Below are 21230 nucleotides of genomic sequence, written 5' to 3'. Positions count from 1 at the left end.
ACTCCTTCAGGCTTCCCTCTGATCCCTCAGTCACCATTGTGTCGCTGGTAGAGCTATGGCAGTGCTGCACTCTGCCAGGCTGAGTTCTCTTGTAACCTCACCCACGATCGCTGCGTTCTTTGAATTGACTCTTACTCATCCTTTGCCTTAACCATGACGTCATTTTCAAGATGCTCCCATACCCAGTGTCTTTGATGACTATCCCCAGGACAGACAGCCTGTGCCATCTTCAAAGGACATGACTCAGCATCTGTAACTGGCTCTCAAATTCTACATCCCAGCACCACCCTGTGTTCCTTAAGAGCAGGAACCGTGGCTGCTGTTGGTATTGTTTGTCATTTTATCACAAGAGCCCAGGATTGCAAATTAGTTGTTGAATTTGTATCTCTTCAGTGTCCTGCACAGACAGGTTCTCTCCCTGGGGAAGCAGTCTCAGCATACTCCTGCTCCTGAGAAACTTATCCCCCACTTTCCTCTATCCTGAGTCCTCTCAGTGTCTATTAAATGGGAAAACCCAAGGTGTCTTTTTCTACTGTCACAAACCATGCCTTTTCTGACAACTGATAAACGACTTTACTCTTCACATATGGAACAATTCTGATGCCACACTCCCCAGCAGACACCAGTCAATTGTCCCCTAGTTCAGTTCTGACACTGTCTCCCTGAAGAGAGGGAAAGATCCCACAGGTGAGGGCTCAGTCCAAGTATGACCTCTTCTGGTGGTACAACCTGTGCTTCTGACCAATCTGGCTCAGACTTGCAGGCTGCTTTTGCTGACTCCTCACTTGGGCCTGCAGTTGACCTATGGGAAACTAACAGCAGCTGTCTTCTTTGCTCCGTGTATTTCTGTTCTGCAGTCACCTTAGGTTTCAGGAACAACAGGTCCAAGAAACATCTGTGACTGGAATGGAATCTACCACTTTCTTCTTTCTACAAGGCTCAGCTGACTAATTCTGAGATAATAATCAGACCACTCTCCGACTGAGGCTGAGGAGCCATACATGCCTTTTGTTCTGTTTCTGTCTGGTCCCTCTATGTAGTTCAAATCCCTTCACCACCTCTTCTAATATGGCTTTTTTTTTTTTTTTTTAATGCAGATAAGAGTCTCACTCCATGGCCATGGCTGGCTTGTAACTTGCTATGCTTTGCCAATTATTTTGCTTTTAGGCAAGTGGCTGAACCTGATTTTTTTTTTTTTTTTTTTTTTTTTTTTTTTTTGATCCCTCAGGATAGCTGAGCATCGGAGTGTTATATTATCTCAAAACAAACAGTGAGCAGGTTAAGCTGAGGTGGGGATCTGAGCCATTGAGTGACAGGTCATGAAACTAAGTTGTGTGCACTTCCTTTTAACTGATTCCAGGAATCTGACTTTTAAGTACCAATTGGATGTACACATACATACACACCCACAGCTTCTTAGGGGCGTTTTCTTCATTAAGTATGCACAGGTGTTATATGGATTCTTTTTATTTCTTGTCCAGCTTTGTTCTCCCTTGCTTGTGCAATAGAGAGGCTATTTAAAGCCAATCGCTTTCTCCCATCCCCGTTGATGCTCTGGATTAAACGCATAATACAAAGCAGGTAATCCTTGTTGTCCTGCCTTAATTAAATGCTGGTCTCATAGCTGAGCAGAACTTGCTGTGTTGGACTCTAAGATCCGAACCGGGGGATGCGCTCCCCCAGAAGCACTCTCGGACAGTGGATTCAATGCAATAACAAGAGATTTATTGATAACCAGTGCACTGGGGTTCCCTCGAATGCAGGCAAGAGAAACCCCCGAGCCAAAGCTAAGAGCAGTTTTTATACCATTTTCAGAGTTCACGAGGGCAGTTATACAATTACCTCTTAAACAATAACCACAAAGGCTGATCTCAAACAGCCCTTCCTAGGCCTGGTTTCTAGGTAACTCAGATTTGCACATTATCTTTATAACAATGAGTGTTAGCTAAGTGGCTTTTGCTTACTTAGGTTTATTATGTTAAGGGACCAGCTTCCTGATTACCTCTTGGGCCCTTCTCCTGGAATGTGTGTGCAAGTCTTTGGAATGTGCTCCTCCCGGGATGTGTCCTGGGGCAGTTAAATTTTAAGTTTAAACTGAAACCTGAGATTCTTTCAATTTTAAGTGTAAACTGAGACCTGAAATTCCTACACCTGCAGTAGTACTAAGGTATCAGACCAATGTCTGTGGGTCAGCCTTTCTCCTCCTCCTCCTCATCTTCTTCATCATCCTCTTCTTCTTTCTCCTCTTCCTCCTCCTCCTTCTCTTTTTCTTCTTTGTCCAAGATAGGGTCTCTCTGTATCCCTGGCTGTCCTGGAACTCACTCTGTAGACCAAGCTGGTTTTAAATTCAGAGATCCTCCTGCCTCTGGCTTTCTAGTGCTGGGATTAAAGGTGTGCACCACCATACCAGATTTACACTTCTTTTTAAATGTATTTTTTATGTGTATGGGTGTTTTACCTGCATGTATATCTCTGTACCATATGCATGCAGTGCCCACAGAGACCAGAGAAAGGCGTCATATCTGAAACTGGAGTTGTAGACAATTGTGAGCCACCATGTGGGTGCTGGAAGTCAAACCCAAGTCCTCTGGAAGAGCAGCCAGTGCTCTTGACACTGAGGTATCTTCTCAGCCCCTCTTTAATATTCTCACTTTATGGTCACAGAATAGCTGCTGCAGCCCAATGAGATCACACATCTCTCAATATTTCCAATAATACAGTTATTTTCAGATGATTTTCTTGAGATTTATTTATGCATATTATCTGCATAGATGTTTGTGTGCCATGTGTGTGCAGTGCCCACAGGGCAATAAGCTGATGTTGGATCTCCTTGGGACTGGAGTTATAGACGTTTGACAGCCACCATGTTGGGTGTGGGAGGATTGAACCCTGAATTTCTGGAAGAGCAGTTAAGTTCTTTTAACCACTGAGCTATCTCTTCAGACTCTCAGATTTTCTTGATCACAAAGAGATGTGGCTCCTGGTCACTGGGTGGGTATAAAAGATTGCTGGAAAATTGTTAAAATTACTGTTATCATTAACGATAAGTTCTAAAACTTTATATTATGTTCAGTTTCATGTAAATAAGCAAAGATATTGGGGGTGTGGCTATTGGACTTACTAATTATCAGATGAACTTTCTCTTAGTGCCAAACTGCCTTGAGCAAAAGGTCTGTCCATCTAACAGCTACCCACCAGAACACTCCATAGATGCCTGACCAAACTGCAAAAGACAGCATCTGAGAGGTGGTGCCTCAGTCATGGTTTGGACAGTTTGTGTCAGACGTGTGCAATCACAAGCCTGAAAGAACCATTTCTAACTTGGCCACAGAGGGGCACATTTATTCAGTAGAGGGACTACTATAACTGATGAGACACTCATGATTTGTCCCAAGCCAAAGCCTTAAAGACTGGTTGGTGCTACACAACAGCTATGGTGTGGTGTGGTGGCTATAGGCTGTGGTGACTAGTCTAAACAAGCCATCTCTGGATGTGAAAGCAAGTTACATAAGCTCACCCAGTACACTGACTGGGAGACATTTTCCTATGTTGTCTCCCATAGTAAAGCAGTTTCCTGGAAATAAAACATCATCCTGGAAAGGCTCCTTAAGACTCAGGAAATCCTAAATTGAAAGTTTCCTTCATGAAGAAGTCAGGAGATCCACATGAGACTCAGGAGTATACAAACTTCACTGCCTGGGAAAACTGTAACTCACATGATTCAAGACATAGAAGCACTAAACTGAGTCAGGCAGTGGTGACACAGGCCTTTAATCCCAGCACTCGGGAGGCAGAGGCAGGAGGATCTCTGAGTTCAAGGCCAGCTTGATCTGCAGAGTGAGTTCCAGAACAGCCAAGGCTACACAGAGAAACCCTGCCCTGAAAAACCAAAAGGAGGAGAAAGGGGAAAGGAAGAAGAGAAGAAGGACAAGAGGAGGAGGAGGAGAGAGGAGGAGCAGGAGGAGGAGGAGGACCATCATAGGTAGAAAGAGAAGGAGCTGGCTGGAAGATCAGGACCCATCAAGCTGTGGTGTCCTTCAGATGCTGGAGTTATGAGCTGTCTCTCATAATGGGGTGAGCTTTCCAATGATGCAGCTGTCTTTGAGTCATCCTGTTCCTGTAACTAACCCCAACAAACATATTGCTTCACCAAGTTGGGTTTTGTCATCATTACGTTAGTCTGTCATCAGTCCCCTGAGTAAGTCTTACACAACAGCTGGTATTGCAGTAGAGATGCAGGAGAGACATCCCAAGTGGTCTCTCCCTGCCTACTTTCAGAAGTGCAGGCCACACTGGACATGAAGAAGCAGCAGAGCATAGTGGCAGTGAGGATTCAGTGTGACACTAAGAAGCACCAGCCACACCCACCCTTGGACAGTGGCTTGATCCCAAAGTATCCCACCAGCCTGATCTCCTGGACATCATTCAAACCATTCAGTGGGTTAGAACCTGAAGATCCAGCAGGGGCCTCCGACATTGCCCAGTGCTGTGTGAGCCAATGTTACCTGGCACTGACCCCTGAGTTCCAGGCTTCCAGGTACAGCTGCTGAACAGCTTGACAAAGTCTGGCTGCCTTAAAGCTGCCATAGTAGCTAGCAGCTGTTTTTGATACTGGCCAGTAGGCTTGGAAACAACCTGTTTACCAAGAGAACCTGGTTCTGGAGCTCTATGCCCCGGCTTCAGAGCCAGAAATGTCCACTTAATTGTGGAAGAAGGGTTAGGGGAAGCCATGACAGGACCACTTGACAGTTAAAGAGGTGCTTGCCTACAGAAGCCTAGGACCCATCTGGTGGTGCTAGTATGGCTATGTGACCCAGGACACCCTGCTGATCCATTCAGAGAACTCATCCTCTCAGAGTCATCTTACCTCTGGGAGGAGGCGCTGTCTGCCTCTGAGTGATCCTAGCTACACCCAAAGCCCAGTTGCTGAAGGCCCACCCTCTAGGTATCTGGCTCTCAAATGCTGTCCTAACAAAGGCAAGTGCCCTCAGTTATCCATCCTGCTGGCAGCCATGGACAACTAAAGGAGCAGCCAAAGGTTCAACACTGACCAAGAAAAGAAAGGGGGGAGTGGAAGAGAGGTGACCAAAAAAATGTAGAAGAGACAATGCAGGCTGTGACTCAGAACTAAGGGACCTGATACTTGAGGCTGGCACACTAACTGCCGCTGGAGAAGACACAAACTTCTAGGGGCCAGCATGCGAGCAGATTTCTTCTCATCTACCCAAGATCTCTCTCTAAGTAGAGCAAAGGGGAAGCTGACAATATTTTCTACAGTTGGTCTATGTGAATAAGATTCTATTTTACTTGCTTGATAATATAACACACTTGAAGCTCTAGGCTTTTTATGATAAGAACAAAACTGTTTGTGTAGACAAGCCTTAATAGACGTTGTGTTCCTTGCGATAGACACAGTATGTACAATATGTGATCATTTTTGTGGGGTGTGTGCTGATTAGTTTTTTGTCAACTTGACACAAACTAGAATCCCCGGTGAAGCAGGCAGTTGAGGTACTGCCTCCGTCAGATTGGCCTGTCGGACACTTTCTTGGTTAATGACTGAAGTGGAGGGCTCAGAACTGTGTGGGCGGTGTCACCCCTATGCAGGTGGCCCTAGGTTAAATAACAAAGCCTAGCAAGCAAGCCAATGAGCAGCCCTCCTCCAAGAGGTCTCTGCCCTGACTTCCCTCAGTAATGGATCACAACAAAGGGAGCCATGTGCACCAAATTAACCCTTTCCTCCCCCAGGATAATTCTGTTTAGTGTTTCATCACAGCAATAGAAAGCAAACTAAGGCAGGGGTAGCATTTAGCCTAGGCTAGCCTAGAACTCCTGGGCTCCTGAGATCTCCTGCTTCAGATTCCCAAGTAGCTGAGACTACACGCACCAACTTCTCTACACACACACACACACACACACACACACACACACACACAGAGAGAGAGAGAGAGAGAGAGAGAATATAGTTTTTAAAAGTTATAGTTTTCTCATTAGAAAATTAATACATAGTGTTTGTAGAATCTTTAAATCATGCTGTGTTTTTTTCCTCTCCTGTTGTGGCATTATGATAATACAGTACAACAAATCTGTCCTTTCTGATTACCATTAAAAAAATAAAAGCATGTTAGGGCCAGAGCACTGGCTTAGGAGTTAAGAGCACTTGGTGCTCTTGTAAAGGACCCGGGCTTGGTTCCCAGCAGACACACAATGGCTTGCAATCATCTGTAACACCAGTGTAGGAGATCTGATGCCCTCTTCCGACTCCCACTGGCACTAGGCATCACATGCTGTACACGCATGCATCCAGGCAGACACTGTTATATATAAAATAAATTTAAAGAAAACTCCAGTTAAGTGCTTTCTATGATGATCTGGGTGTTAATGGTTTAGTTACTCCTTCATCTCTAAGAGGCAATATTTCTGTTTATTGGACTAGTCCCCTTGTGCCTTTGTATAGGGCTTGTTTTAGCTGCCATAAAAATTGCTATAGGACCTCTTCCTCTTGTAAGCCTGGCTGGAATCCAGACCTCACTCTTGTTTGGCAGGGCTCAACCTCTGACCCCCATCCCCAGCCAACCTGTACTGTGAATGGCTGAGGCAGCCTTTCCCGTGGTGGCTCCACCCCAACAGTGCCTAAATTTGATCTCTGACTGAGCCCCATTCTCCAGCATCTCATGGAATTCACCTCTGTCCTTTGCAGTGTTCTTGTAGATTTTGAGGGTCAAATGATTCCTGGTCAAGGAAACATAGTCTAGCTATCTCTGTCTTCATATTGAAACATTCCCTCCTGGAGAGTTGGGAGGAAGGCTTATAAAATCCACAAGACATTTTCAATAATTCACAGAACTCATGAGGCCCCTCTCTGAATTCATAGAACTGTAAACAAGTGCTCTCTTCGGCAGCACATATACTAAAATTGGAACGATAGAGACAAGACTAGCATGGCCCCTGAGCAAGGATCACATGCAAATTCGTGAAACCTTCCATATTTTTGGATTGATGAACCCTCCCCCTCTGTGTCCTATCTGGGGGAGACATTTATGTACCTCTTCTCAGGAAAAATCACCAACCGCCACCTGGAAATAGAAAAATCAGAGCCAGAGATGAAGTTAGGTCCGATGACTGGGGAAGAACCCATCTGAGTCTGAGGGGTTACAGCTGCAGAGGCAGATTTATGCTGTATCAAGGTCACTAGTGGTCGTCAGCATGCCAAACTGGAAATGTCACCACTACCTGAACACTTGGACATATTTTATTAAGAACATAATTTTCTCCTTGTTTCTATGCTCTGTAGTATGCAAGTGGTCTCAGTCATAAGAATGTGAAGCCTTTTCAGCTGGGGAAAAAAGGGGACCGGAGGAAACTGGAAGGAGGGCGGAGGGCGGGAGGCCCAGGCAGTTTCCCTGATAGAAGAGTGTTCTGATGTATTAGCACGTTTAATGATGGCTTACTTGGCTTACAGACCATCATGCACCACCATGCTGCCTGGTTCTGCCCTTGCTCTTCCACCTGGCCGAACCCAGAAACAGCCAGGAGAGCCAGTATAGGTCGGGGAGAAGTTGCTTGGTTGTAACCATGGCCCTTCTGCACAGCTTTATGGTTCTTGTTTAAAGGTCGGGACACTGCAGATGCTTTGCTCCTAAAGGGTTTAACCCAAGAGTGGCTTCTTTTCCACAATTATGTAGACAAACAACACAATGAAGAAAATCCCAAGGACGGCCAGCTTCAAGCTCCATGGAACACTGTTCTCGGGGCTCTGGCATTGGAAGTTATTCCGGGGGCTCTGGCACGGGGAGTAGTTCCTGGGATTCTGGTATGGGAAGCTGCTCTTGGACCTCTTGTTGCATTGGTAGTAGTCTTCTTTGGAGACACATCTACGCTTGATCCTCGGACTTGGTCTTGCAGCATACCTGTGGAAATATATCAGAGGCTCTTAGGATTGTAATCAGCTGTTTCCTGATCATCTCTGAGGGATGTGTATAACTCAGAGGCCCTAGATCCACTGAAAACATGTTAGTGTCCACAGCTATGAACCCATATCAGGGTACAGGAAGATTCTCAGTTTCTGCAGAGTATTCCATCCACTGTTACCTGCCTTTGAAACACTCAGTGCTGGCAAAGTCTGGCTCCAGGGACTTATGGTGTCTGGATCCCCAATGGAAAGTTGTACAAGGGACAGGGAGGAGTCATAACAGACCCTGCCTTTCTGTTTGCACAGGCTCAGCATCGACTTCCTGGGCAATGTGGAAGTGCTTTTCCATCCTTCTTAAAATCAACATTTGAAAGACTAGAAGGAGGGTTAGCACTTAGTATCTGCAGAATCGTCTGTGTGGCCTGTGATCCTAGGCTCCTGCCTCTCTCATCCTACAAGACCAGCTGAAGTTTCCTCAGGAGTTAGAGAACCTCAGCCAGGGAAGGCAGAAGGATCAGAAGTTCAAAGTCATCCTTAGCTAGAGCGCAAGTTCAAGGCACGCTGGGTTCCATGTGACCCTGTCTTAAACATCCTCCCCAAAAATGGGAGCTTTGGAGTTTTCTCAGACATTAGTGGGGTTGTTGTTTGGTCGAGTCATAGGTTGGTATTTGGAGATTGAACCTAGGGCCTCATGCTCTACCAGTGACTTGCACCTTAGACCCCATGTCTGAGTAATGAAGTCACTTGTCAACTAGCTTTTATCAGAGCCTTGTCCCATCTAAAATATGAACTCTTATCCAGCCTCCAAAACACAAACAGCAACAACTCTTTCCGGATGACTCCAAATGAGGATTTGGGTTCTAGTCTGCATCCCTGGAGACTTTTTACATCTCCTTAACACCCTCCCCCTTCCAACCCTTGTTTTCTTATCTCCAAATATGAATGATAAAATATAGAACTTGGCTTTGACATTATTTGGTATTACAGGTTTATCTTCTGTCCAGCGGGTTCTCTCTGGATTCAAGCTGTTCACAGATATCTGAATAATAAATTATACCCCCAATAAATATATATGTCTTTTTGTGCTACGTAAGATTTTACTTGGGGCTGGTATTGGGCTTCAGGGCAGAGCTCTTGGCTAGCATGTCCAAGGCCCTGGGACATAGAAATAGCGCCTTTACCTGACTTTCTTTGTAGGCTTCTGGCTCAGGTAGTAGATGTCTAAGAGTCTTCCTTTATTAGTAGAAGCCTCAAGACTCTGACATAAGCAGAAAGAAAATGCCAACAAGAATTTATTTGCAATGTCTTATAATTTAGTTGTTACACTAGAAAAAAAATCAATCTGAAAACTAGCCCAAGTTTTTGGCATGCCAAATGTAGTTTAATGCTCATTGAGTTTGTCTTTCCTCAGTGGTCAGAAAAAGCACCCAGTGCCATGAAGTGATATTTTACTTCTGTGACTCACAGGAGGACAGTAGACACCAGGGTGTCTAAAGTCACATGGTGAAAACAGCTACTGTTTCTAAGCGTCAAGGTCACGTTCTGTCTCTTTTTACTAATTTGTGGCTTGGAGATTGTTTTCTTCTTCTTTGTCCCACTTTTTAAAAGTGTGTTGTCAAAATAAATAAACAAACAAATAAAATTGAAAAGTGTGTGTCATTTTCATGTAAATAATAAAGTTATTGGAAAAAAGTTGTCTGTGAGCAAGTACTAGAAAACTACATAAGAAAAGAGCCATTTCTCTTTAAGGGAACAACTTGGGACAACTGTGTTTTCTTTTTCAAAGATTTATCTTATTTCTATTTGTGTGCGCATGTGTGCGGGTGTGCGTGCAGCCACTGGAGCTGGAGTAAGCTGCTGTGAACTCCTGTGAACTGCAAGAAATAAGAGTTCTTAGAACTGCCAGGCAGTGATGGCGCACACGAGGCAGGTGGATTTCTGAGTTCGAGGTCAGCCTGGCCTGCAGAGTGAGTTCCAGGACAGCCAGGCTTACACAGAGAAACTGATCTCAGGTTCTCTGAGAGCAGGATTATTATTTATCATTTAATATATTATTAAATGATGAGTCATCTGTCTAGCCCCTGTCTTCTCTGTCTCTCTCTCTCCCTCTCCTTCTCCTTCACTCTCTCTCTCTCTTTCTCTTTCTTCTTTTCTAATTTAAAAAAAAAAGTCTTTGGGACTAGAGAGATGGCTCAACAGTGAAGAGCACTTACTGTTCTCGCAGAGAACCTGGGTTAGGTGTCTAGCACCTACGTCAGGTGCATGTAAACACACGCATGCGCGCACACACACACACATGCACGCGCGCGCGCGCGCGCGCACACACACACACACACAAATAAAAATGAGGAAAAAAGTAAATCTTTTAAAAATTAAAGACATATCCTTTATGGCATTATATTTTTTGTGTAGATGTGTGCATGGTGTAAGTTCACGTTGATATACTTGGGTGCATGGGTGGGTGCCTGTGCAAACTGCACTAACGGTTGGTGCTGCCAGAGGCTGACATCCACTGTTTCCTCACTTGCCCTCCACCATGCGTGGAGGGCACAGTCTCTCACGGGAACCCACAGCTCACTGGCTCAGCTACTCTGGCTAGACAGTTTGCTCCAGGGATGACCTGTCTCTGCTCCCGAGTGCTGAGGTTTCAGGTATATGCCACCATAGGCTCCCAGCATTTACTATCTATGTGGGTGGCTGACCTCTGACCTCTGACCCCTGACTTACACTTGTGTTGCAAGCGCTTTACCCACGAAGCCATCTTTCCAGCCCATATTTTCCAATAAAATGAAAAGCTGTAGCCTTTTGTTCCTTGTTTGTGAGACAGGTCTATCAAGATCCAGGCATTAATGCACACAGATGACTAAAACAGATCCCGGTGTGGAATAAATATTCGATACATATTGATAGTAACAACTGTGTTCAGTACTGTTAATTCTGAGGCAGAAATACACGGAGGTCCTTGGAGCACCAGAGACATTCTCATCTCAGCCGTGTATAACTCAGAGACTGGAATTTCTACTTGTTTGATGGTCACTAAAGCCTCCACTGAGGCAGGCTCCAGGGCCTTCTCTAGAAAGTTAGAAGAGTGAGATTCAGGACAATGAAGGGTGAATTTCTAAAATATTTTATTATACAGAAAGCTTAGAGAACAGCCTAATCCCTTACCTCATCCTAAGTCTTATTTTTATACCCAGAGATAAGCGTGGCTACCACCCCTCATCAAAGAAGTCTCTCTTACAACAAATAGAGACCATCACAGAAAGCCTCAACTGGACACAGTGCAGAGATGAGCAGATTGTGGGAGCCTGGCTCCAATAGACATGTCTACATCACGACTCCTGCATCTGCTGCTGAGGGACATCTCAGAAGACAAGGATGGAAAGCTAATGAGAGTCAGGTTGCCAGGAAGTCCGCTGTGAAACAGTCTCTCAAAGAAATGGCTGCACAAACAACGCCTAAGCCATGGCAACATCAATAGATAGGCTAACACAAAAAAAGGGAACATCCTGTGGGGTCACATCCCATGAGGTCACACCCCTGGACAAGGAGCTACAGACAGCAACTGTCTGATGAGAAAGGAGGAGTTACTAGGCTATGGGTGACGCCCCTAATTGGTAATCCAATACAAAGTGAGTGTCCAAACCATACACACACAAACAACAACAACAACAACAACAACAACAACAACACACACATATCCATGTAACAATAATTATTGGGGAAGAAGAGGCTACCAATTTGAGAGTGGTGGAGGGACAGACATGGAAGGAGTTGGACAGAAAAGACTGAGCAGGGCCTGAAAGAAAGGAAGGGAAAGGAAGGGAAGGAGAAAATGATATAATTAGATTTTGATTTAAAAAGTAAAATAGCAATTTTTTAAAAGAAGGGTTTATTGCAGAAAGAGGCCTTCAAAAGAGGGTGCCTGGAAGGTCAGATTAGTATCCTGTGGGGGGACCCCCTGAAGGGAGCTAGCTGTCTTCGAGCTGGGTGGAGGCTTTCCTTCTGTGTGTGGCTCCCTTACCCAACCAGCAAGGTGGTCAGTCACAAGCAGCTCACACACTGCTCAGTAAATTAGGAGAGCGGCCATGCTTTGAAGTCCCTGCTGGGCAGGTGTTGACCTTGGCTGGCCTGCTGGCTGCTAGCTTTGGCCACTGTTGCTGATCCTGACCTTGGCAGGGTCTGGCAGCCATCAGCTGAGATGTAGCTGCTATTGGGAAGCTCATATTTGGCTTCTTGTCTAGGGGTCCAGGGTGGCCTCCCTCCTGGAATAGGCGGAAGCTTTTCACGAGCTGTTTTTTTTTTTTTTTGCCTACAATTTAGGGTATGTAGAAAACGTAACAGGCGCCTACATGTGTTTCTTGTGGGACATCATGGCTGCTGGTGACCTGCAGACACAGGCTTTGGCCTTCCGTGTCCTGGTCATCTAGGTTACCTCACACCCAGCTGCAAGCCTTTTTTATTTCTCATTCCTAGTGTTTCCAAAATGACTTTTAAAACTGTAACACCAGTTTTTACTGTAATAATTTCATTACAGTTATTCTTTTTTTCCTCCCTGTTGTGGTGCTGGGAATCAAGTCATAGTTATAATTTAATCCTCAAAGGGTGTCTAGGTCTATTATTTGGGATTTTTAAAAGACCTATCTATCTATCTATCTATCTATCTATCTATCTATCTATCTATCTATTTTATATACAGTATTCTGCCTGCATGAGTATTCTGCCTGCATGTATACCTGCAAGCCAGAAGAGGGCACCAGATCTCATTACAGATGATTGTGAGCCACCATGTGGTTGCTGGGAATTGAACCTAGGATCTCTGGAAGAGCAGACAGTGCTCTTAACCACTGAGCCATCTCACCAGCCCTTGTTCTTGTTTTGTTTTGTTTTGTTTTGTTTTGTTTTGTTTTGTTTTGTTTTGTTTTGTTTTGTTTTAAGACAGGGTTTCTCTGTATAGCCCTGGCTATGTTGGAACTCGATCTGTAGACTAGGCTAGCCTCAAACTCAGAGATCTGCTTACCTCTGCCCCCTAAGTGCTGGGATTAAAGACCTGTGCCACCACCACCTGCTTGTTAACTCCCATCCACCCAGCACCGTTCCCGTGTACCCCAGACTCACAGAGATCTGCTAGATGGACCATGCCCCTCTTTTCTGATAAAGTTGTCAGTCTATTCTGGAGATGAACTGAGGCACAGGAAGGTTAGGAACCCTGACTGGAGTCATACGGTGTCATCAGTGGAGAATCCTGTACTCAAACACAGAAGCAGCCTCCTCTGTGCCTCTCAGTCTCTAAGACTAACTTCTGTAGGAATCTTTATTACTCTTATCCATGCATGCTGATCCATTCTCTGTGTTCTGAGACCCTAACCCACGAGTGTTACACTGTACTTAAGGAGCACTTTTATTTACCTACTTAGAAAACATGAGGTTGTATGTGCATATATTCCTGAGTGTTTGTACACACACCACGTTTGTGTCTTGCCTAAGGAGGCCAGAAGAAGATGTTAGATCCCCTGGAACTAGAGACAATTGTGAGCCACCATGTGGGTGCTGGAAGATGAACCCAGGTCCCCCAGAAGAAAAGCAAGTGAACCACTGAGCCATCTCTCCAGTCTGATTTGTTGTGTTTGCTGACATGCTGGGGTCTGCAGATACTGAGAGTACCACACTATCCAAGCCACAGACAGCTGCTAAGCAGGATAAGACACTGTGTAAGTACTCCATTAGTTGGACCTTGGTCAGTTGGCTGTAACAGCACCATGTCCTGTTTCACTTGTCCCCTGGAATCCTGGGACTTGCATAAGAATAGGCCTCATACCTCCATTGTGCCTTCTGAGGCCTGGAGCAAACAGCCAGTCACTTACTAAAGGAGCAGACTGGCTACCTCAACAGAACAATAACCCAAGGCCAACCAAGTGCACATCTGACCACAAGACCAAGAGGCTGGACCTGAATGTGTGTCACATGGGACAACAGAGGGGACACTGGCTTCTTGAGGTTACCACAGCAAAATGCCTTGGTCTTTAATGTTCTCATGATGCTCACTTGAACACCTAATTCTAGTGACTAGACCGTCAGAGACCCATCAGCAGATCCAAGGGCTTTGGCCTGATAGGACAAGAAGATATGAACCCCACCTAGTTCTGACCACAGCCCTGGGATAGCTGTAGTATGTCTGCCATGCCTTCTCTGTCCTTCCCAGAGAAGAGCCCTTACCAGTGTCCCAGATGCCCAGACACGGCCCGCAGCTGTCTCCCTCTCTCCTGTGGGCCTGCTGGTTCAGCCACCTCCTAAGCAAAGCTTCTCAGGAGCAGTGCTTCTCCAAGGTTCCCTCAGCCATGCATGCTCAGCAAGAGGTATTTTGTGCTGTTCCCGGGGTGGGGGTGGGGGGCTGTAAAAGCTCTTTACCAAGCAGATTCCATTTTTAAAAACCTTTGGCTTAGAGAAAAATCTAAACATACACAAAAGTAGACAATGGTGTAAGTAGCCTCCACACATCTGTCACAGAACACTTTGTCTCTTGAGGTTAGAAATAGGAATGTTTAGTAAAGCGCTTACGGTAAAAGTCTATTGCAATATAAAATTATAGGATTTCACAGCTTTTAGGCAATCAAATACTCCTGCCTTCTCTTCCTGTCCTAACTAGGTTTAGATCCTTTGTTCCTTCCCTTCCCTTTGTGTTGAGATGACATCTGCAGTTTTGCTCAGGATGGCCCGAATCCCTGGACTCAAGCCATCCCTGAGCCTTAACATCTCCTCACAAGCTGGGCTATGGGTGTGGGACATTATGCTTGCCTACACTATTTTTTTTTTGTTTGTCTTGAAACAGGGTCTTTCTGTCTAGCCTGGGCTGTCCTGGAACTTGTCACGTAGACTAGGTTGGCCTTGAATTCATGGAGATCCTCCTGTCTCTGACTCCAAGTCCCATTTTTTAATAAATTGTTTAGTAGAAATATACATTATGTATATATTATATATATTACACATGTGTATGCATATATATACATATACAGATATACATTTCACATATAGAGTTCTTGTGTAGTATGTAAAGGGTAGACATTTTCCCCAATATAGAGTAGTTTCCACCTGTCCACTTGACTGTGTAGCCATCAGAACCACTACTAATCTACTAATAACGTTATAAAGCTGTATCTCGGGAAAAGGGTCACCATGGTCACCAGTTGACCCTATGTCAACTGGTGAACAGTAGAAAATCTAATGCAAATAGCAATGCCAGCTGTCCATACACTGGCTCTCCACACAAATAAAACCTAGAAGGAAATGACAACAAAACCAAGACCAGGTTTTGCAACAATTGGTGTCTTCTTATTAACTGTCGACACTACTAGCTAATTTATATTTCTTTTGGGGGGGGTGGGTGAGACAGGTTTCTCTGTGCAGCTCTGGCTGTCCTGCAACTCACTCTGTAGACCAGGCTGGCCTCGAACTCAGAAATCTGCCTGCCTCTGCCTCCCAAGTTCTGGGATTAAAGACATTACTACCACCACCCAGCTTTATATTTTATCTTTTAAAAAAAATCCTTTTAATGTTATACTTTGATCTCCACCATAAACATCATTTACAATGTAACAACAATCTACTAGAGTTCATTATGATAATGACTGAGCCAGGGTAGACATCCTAGGGAGATAGAATGCCTTTGCTTCTTTTTCAGTCTTTATTTTTATTTGAGATGAGGTCCCACTATCACATATCTTCAGCTGACCTGGAACACATTATGGAGAGTAGGCTGGCCTCGAACTCATAGACTGCTGCAATTAAAGGCATGCACCACCCTGCCCAGCATATATATCTATGCTTCTCTCTCCCTGTGTCCAGGGTTGAGATCTATAAAACAGAGTCCAGTGAAGCTGTGGGCACAGTGACGCATACTTGGAATGGCAGAATGGCAGTACATGAGAGGCTGAGGCAAGTGTATCCCTTCAATATCAAGGCCAGGCTACACTATATATGGAGAACATTTTTTTTAAAGACAGGGTCTCTATGTAGTGCTAACTGTCCTGGAACTTGTTCTATGAGGCTGGCCAAGAATTCACAGATATCCACCTGCCTCTGCCTCTATGCTGGGATGAAAACTGTGAGCCACCACCTTGCTGAAGAACAAGCAAAAAGAGAGGTGCAGAGCAGAGGGACTATGCGGTCTTCCCTTCCTCACTCTCTTCACTACACCCCTGCACACAAGGCAGAGAATCGTACTTATCAGGAGCCCAGTGCTGACCATGGCTGTCATGATAAATACAAGAAGTCAGAGATGTGCCGATGCTATAAGCCACGTGCTCTCTCTGTAATCCTCGCTACGGAAATGAGCTGTCTCAAGAGCAGCCTACGAGAAGGGGCTTCTATTAAGCTTGTCCACAGATGAACAGAGGCACAGAGCTTGTCAGCAGCTTGTTCTGGTGACCTAGCCGGTGAGGGGACCGTGGCAGGAAGCAGCCCAAGCAGTGCAGCTGAGGCCCTTGTGACACCACTGTAAAAGCCGTATGACAGTGCAGTTCCATTAGGCAGTTAGAAACAGTATGTTCCGAACATCTCTTATCTTGGGCATGCAGTGTGCCTCAACTCCCTTAGACATTCTAAGATCCCAGGAACTAATTATGGTCACCATTTTGTAGAGGAAGAAATAGAAACTCAAGACATTAAATATCTGTGCTAACATGATCAATAAAGGGCTAGTTAGGTTGTGAAGTTTGGTTTTGTTCTTTCTTTCGTGTTTGTTTTTTTGCTTTTGTGGCACTAAGCACGGAAGCCATAGCCTCAAACATGCTGGGAAAACTTTCTGACTGAGCTCGGCAGCCAGGCTCTGACACTTACATCTTAAACCCAGATGTTGTGGCTTTAAGGTTTTTTTTTTCCCCACCTATTAGGAAAATTTGCCATTGAAAACATGTCAAAATATTTCTTAAAAATTTCCATTAATTAGTAAATTATCAAACCATTATCTTCCTGTGGAAGCACTATATGCAGCTGTTACTTTTGTTCCTAGGCAGTTCTGGAATTTCTGAGAAATAGCCTTTTCCTTAAGACTTTTCCAGGTAGACTATTTTGTACTAACTCTTTGTACTTAAATATATCATATTGACTCTGAAAGTGGATTGTATATAAGATACTGAGTCACACTGTGTTATATCCTAATTAACTACAAAACACTGGGCTACCATCTTGAGCCAGAATGAACAATAATCAGCCTGCAGTCTCATCAAGTCGTTTTACACTAAGAGTCACATTTGTGGCTGAGAGATGACTAAGAGTGGAAATTGAGAGGCTGCCACTGACACAAGGCACAGGCAGGGCATGCGCTACTACAGTGAGCAAGTACGTGGTTGAGAGATAAGAGAGAAAGAGGAGCAGAAGGGTTTGTTCGCCATGGAGAGAGTCGGAACCGGAAACGAGAGGGCGGTGAGAAACAACGAAGTATGAGTAGCCTAGGCTGCCACCTGAGGCTATGGTGATGTCCCGGCCTGGGCTGCTACCAAGGGTCATGTTGGGTCCATGGCCTTGCAGCAGCAGGGGTCTGTATTGATGTCCATGGACCATGTTACCACCAAAGGCCATTCAGACATCCTTGGTCTGAGCTGCCACCTGGGCCATGTTGATGTCTAAAGGTTGTGCAGAGCTAGCCCCACCCCTTGCCAGGGCAGTCCAGGAGAGTGGCTCTGGTAGTGTGGGTGTGGGAGAGCTGGCCCCAATGGCTCCAGAACAAAAGAGTCAGTCCTACCCCTCGCCAGCTGCCACAGGCAGGAGAGCTGGCCCACCCCTCACCTGGGCAGAGTGGGAGAGCTGGCCCTGGTGGCATGGGGCAGGAGAGCTGGTGGGTTAATCACCACAGCTACCACCCAGCCCCAGATCCAGGGCTTTGAGTTAGCCCACCCCAATATCTAACCCATCTATGATCTGCTCTAGAGTGTTAAGGGGCCAGTCCTACAGATCCAAAACTGCAGGACCTCCAGGACACAGGGCAAGAACAGGATATCTGAGAGGAGTCTCGGTGAGGATCCAGTGTTTATAGTGTAGCAGAAGCCAGAGACCTTGAACCAGACCAATGACTCATTGCAATGAACATTGCAAGTGAACCTGTATGGGCAGAGGTGTATACACTCTGCTGCTTCCATGTGAGATTTGTTGTTGTTGTTGTTGTTGTTGTTGTTGTTGTTGTTGTTGTTTTGTTTTGGGGGAAGTTATAAGTAGGGAGGACAGATATGGGAGGGTGTAGAGATGAGTGGGATTGGGGTGTATGATGAGAAATTCACAAGGAATCAATAAAAAAAAGTTTGTTTGTTTGTTTGTTTTTTTTAAAAAAAAAGAGTAGAAAGTACTCTACCAGCGTTTGATTCCCAGCGCCCATATCACAACTATTGTTAACTCCAGCTCTGGGGGAGCCAAAGTCTCTGGACTCCAAGGAATCCACTTACAACACCCCCCCCCCATCATCCCCTGCACATAATTAAAAAAAAAAAAACTATATTTAAAGAAGAATCACAGTTGATTTTTTTTTCTTGGTACATGGTCTCTCTATGTGGTGCTGGCTCTCCTGGCACTTGCTATGTAGATCAGGTTGGCCTCAAAGTCATCTGCCTGCCTGCCCCTGCATCCTGAGTGCTGGGATCAAAGGCGTGGGCCATCACACCCAGATTACACTTGATTTTTACAAAATGGTCTAACTCGGCTAAAGCCATCACTAATTGTCTACAGAGAAGCACAGGGTTGCATTCTCAAATGCTTTTTATACCTTGGACACAAAGCCAGCCAAACTTTTGCAGGGTGGCACCTGCAGTTACAGACATGAAGAAAAGAGCTGGACAAATTTCTGCCCTCTATGGTTCCTGTTTTTCTTGCCTTGCTCCTGGGAGAAGCAGGATGCTCTAGGGCTTGGACACGGCGGCAGTCTTTCCAACTGAAATGACACACAGTTCCTGCCCCCCCCCCCATTCATTAATGCTGTGTGTGTATATGGCTTATGTGTGGAATCGGACACTTTCACAGATGACGTAGCAAACCTGAAGTTACGACCAGCTAGCTCTCAGGGAGAACAACAACAAAATGCCCTTCTGATTTAGAGCTCTTTAAAATTGGGTTAATCCTAGTTCAGATCAATCTCTGTGAATTTGGGCCAACCTGGTCTACATTGTGAGTTTCAGGATAGCCAGAGCTACGTAGCGAGACTGTCTCCAAAACAAAACAAATGAACAAAAAATTGGGTTCATCCCAAATCCCTGATTTACTAGCATGATGACAGCGAAAGTTCTCATAATAATGCCACACTTTTACTTTACTGGGTTTAGCTGAATCTTCTTAAAAGTAAGTTTTATTTAGAGGATAAATCCATGCTTACACTGGTGGTACTGGGAAGGTAGAAGATAGAGAATGAGTTCAAAGCCAAGGCAGGCTGTGTAGTAAGGCTGATGCCAGTCAGGGACAGAGTTTGGATCCCAGAATCCACATAATAACAAGCCAGGCTTGGCCCCACACATGACTGTAACCAAGGCAAACGAGACAGGAGACGTGCTGAGCCTACAGCCTAGCCAAAGAAACTCAAGCTCCAGCTTCAGGGAGAGACCTTGCCTCAAAGAAACACGGCAGAAAGTAAAAGAGGAGGGCATCTGGCACCTCCCCTCTCCTCTGTGTGGGACTTGTACACAAACTACACAAACTACACAAACTACACTTCCAAACACGCACAATATAAATAAATCAATAAATAAAAATAATTTAAAAATAACTATGTAGCAACCAAACATAGGGAGTGGTACATGCTTGTAATTCTAGTACTTGGGAGGTGGAGCAGGAGGGTCAACAGTTCAAGGCCAGCCTTGTGTGTATAACAAGTTCAAAGCTATCTTGGGCTGATAAGACCCTGTGTCCTCAAAACCAAAAACTTATGCAGCAGGGCTTAAGGGTGCATGCCTGTAATCCCAGAACTCGATGTAGAAGCAGGTTGACATCAATAAAGTCAGTTTAGTCTACATATTCAGATCTCATCTTAAAAAACCAAAAGGCAAGCTTTCTAACTTAGACTTAGAACAGTGGCTCATGAGGAGAAGAGCCGTTCTGCCATTGAGGAGATGGTGATGTGAGAATGTCCATGGAGTGAGCTTCCAGAAGTGTGACCTCCAAGCACTGGAGAAATCGGGTCATTTTCCGTGAAAGATACAGAGTTTCCAAATGGTGCATACTAGGCTCAGCAAAAGCTACCCGGGACAAAGAAATAATGTCCCATATCATACCTGTATATGACTTATAAAAAAAAAAATAACAACAAAAAATAATCATGAGGATACACCGAACAAGCTCTACTCTGTGGTCACCTGCTACCGTGGTCAAAAACCTGGTATGTGTTAGGCACAATACTAAAGATTGAAAAGATGGAATGTTCCATGGTAGAATGGATGGATGTCTTGGGCAGGGACAGGCTACATCTCCAGATATTATGCATGAAACAGGTATACAAAAGTTCCTATAGAGAAAAGGCATTGGAAGGTAGACTGAAGAAGCAGAGGGCTGGCGATCTGTGGACTTCTTTACCTGGTGTATCCAGGAAAGCATGATGGGGAAATTGTCACCTTAGAGATGGCAACTGATACAGTTCTCCCAAAATTGCCCTCAGAAAAGCCATGAAGAAAGGGACAGCCTAGTAAGATAGAAAACTTTCTGATAATAATTGCCTTATGCCAGCCAAAGAGACCATCAGTCACAGTGAACAGACCCTGGAACATCACATCTGTGTGGACCTTCTACACACACACATGCGAATATGCACATGCACCCCCAATGGCTCTCCACAGTGTTGAATCTGGACTTTTACCCATACCTGGCAGATCAACCACCTCAAGGAGTCAGAGAAGTCTGCTAAAACAGAAGGTTTGTATTAGACTGAAAGTCAACCAGGTAGATGCTCGGCAGGAGAATTGAGAGCTCATGGCTTGGGCTACAGAACCCCGTAAACACTGACTAAATAGCCATCAGCACCAGGATAGTACAGACACTGCAATTATCTCACCAGGGGCTTGAAGCGGCTACCATAACATGCTTCAGTGAACATGTCTGAGCCAAACAGAAAGACTCTCTACAGAGAAACACAATCTATGGGAAGCAGCCAGGTGTGGATTCTAGAAATTAATTAAGAGAAAAAGAAAAAAGCCTCACTAGATGAATCAACGAATTCTAAAACAGAGAAAAAGAAATCACCCAGCAACAGAGAGAACTGGATCTCAGTCACAGGGAGCCGTAAGCAAATATCTCACACCCATCCCATCAGCATCCCTGAAGAGAAGGACAGAGTGAGCCCAGAAGGAATGTT

General features: G+C 45.0%; 1 protein-coding gene and 1 non-coding gene across 2 annotated transcripts in view; one reads left to right on the top strand and one right to left on the bottom strand.

The window, feature by feature from the left end:
- Positions 1-5957: 5957 nt before the first annotated feature.
- Lemd1 (LEM domain containing 1) overlaps positions 5958-21230 on the bottom strand; it is a 30629-nt gene continuing 15356 nt past the window's right edge. The window contains exons 5-6 of the mRNA XM_034512783.2: positions 9094-9170; positions 5958-7910 (exon numbers count right to left, since the gene is read on the bottom strand). Of these exons, the coding sequence (XP_034368674.1) occupies positions 7649-7910; positions 9094-9170 (339 nt within the window). The 3' untranslated portion in view covers positions 5958-7648. The remainder of the gene's footprint in view (positions 7911-9093; positions 9171-21230) is intronic.
- On the top strand, positions 6887-6993 carry LOC117716696 (U6 spliceosomal RNA). Its single transcript, XR_004607794.1, has one exon. It is a non-coding gene; the product is annotated as a U6 spliceosomal RNA (small nuclear RNA).

The sequence above is a fragment of the Arvicanthis niloticus genome, chromosome 10, assembly GCF_011762505.2.
Source record: "Arvicanthis niloticus isolate mArvNil1 chromosome 10, mArvNil1.pat.X, whole genome shotgun sequence".
Lineage (NCBI taxonomy): Eukaryota > Metazoa > Chordata > Mammalia > Rodentia > Muridae > Arvicanthis > Arvicanthis niloticus.
The sequence above is the reverse complement of the archived record's forward strand: the minus strand, read 5'-3'. Positions and strand labels throughout refer to the sequence as shown.